Raw genomic sequence first — 368 nt, forward strand, 5'->3', positions numbered from 1 at the left:
AGCTGGTGCTTTTTAAAGTAAAATATTAAGAACTTTATACGATAATGAACAGTTCACATCTTATTCTGGCTCTTGATAAATACTTCCCTTAACACAAAGTTTTGTTGTAGCCGTGTAATCTGCTGAGGAAAGCTCATGTTTACTGTGTGATTGCATGTTGATCAACCAGTCATGATTGAAAGCACCGTCTGTCACCACCTGAAGGTTCCTGAAATTACTACAAGTTGTGACTGTAAGAGCGAGTTTGACACAGTGTATTATTCTCTTCCTAACCGACAGATATCCTGCCTAAGAAGATCTTGGCACGAGATTACCTCAAGTCTTTGGAGCAAATGCAAGAAGAGGACGCTGACTTTTAAAAAAAAAAA

At 38.0% G+C, this 368-nt stretch overlaps 1 protein-coding gene across 1 annotated transcript in view; it reads left to right on the forward strand.

Moving 5' to 3' along the window:
- The window catches only part of chrac1 (chromatin accessibility complex subunit 1), a 1681-nt gene extending 1313 nt beyond the window's left edge, over window positions 1–368 (forward strand). Inside the window, exon 3 of the mRNA XM_035681426.1 lies at window positions 280–368. Coding sequence (XP_035537319.1) covers window positions 280–359 — 80 coding nt within the window. The 3' untranslated portion in view covers window positions 360–368. The remainder of the gene's footprint in view (window positions 1–279) is intronic.

Source organism: Morone saxatilis, unplaced genomic scaffold, assembly GCF_004916995.1.
Source record: "Morone saxatilis isolate NCDOM2014 unplaced genomic scaffold, NCSU_SB_2.0 Contig9, whole genome shotgun sequence".
Lineage (NCBI taxonomy): Eukaryota > Metazoa > Chordata > Actinopteri > Moronidae > Morone > Morone saxatilis.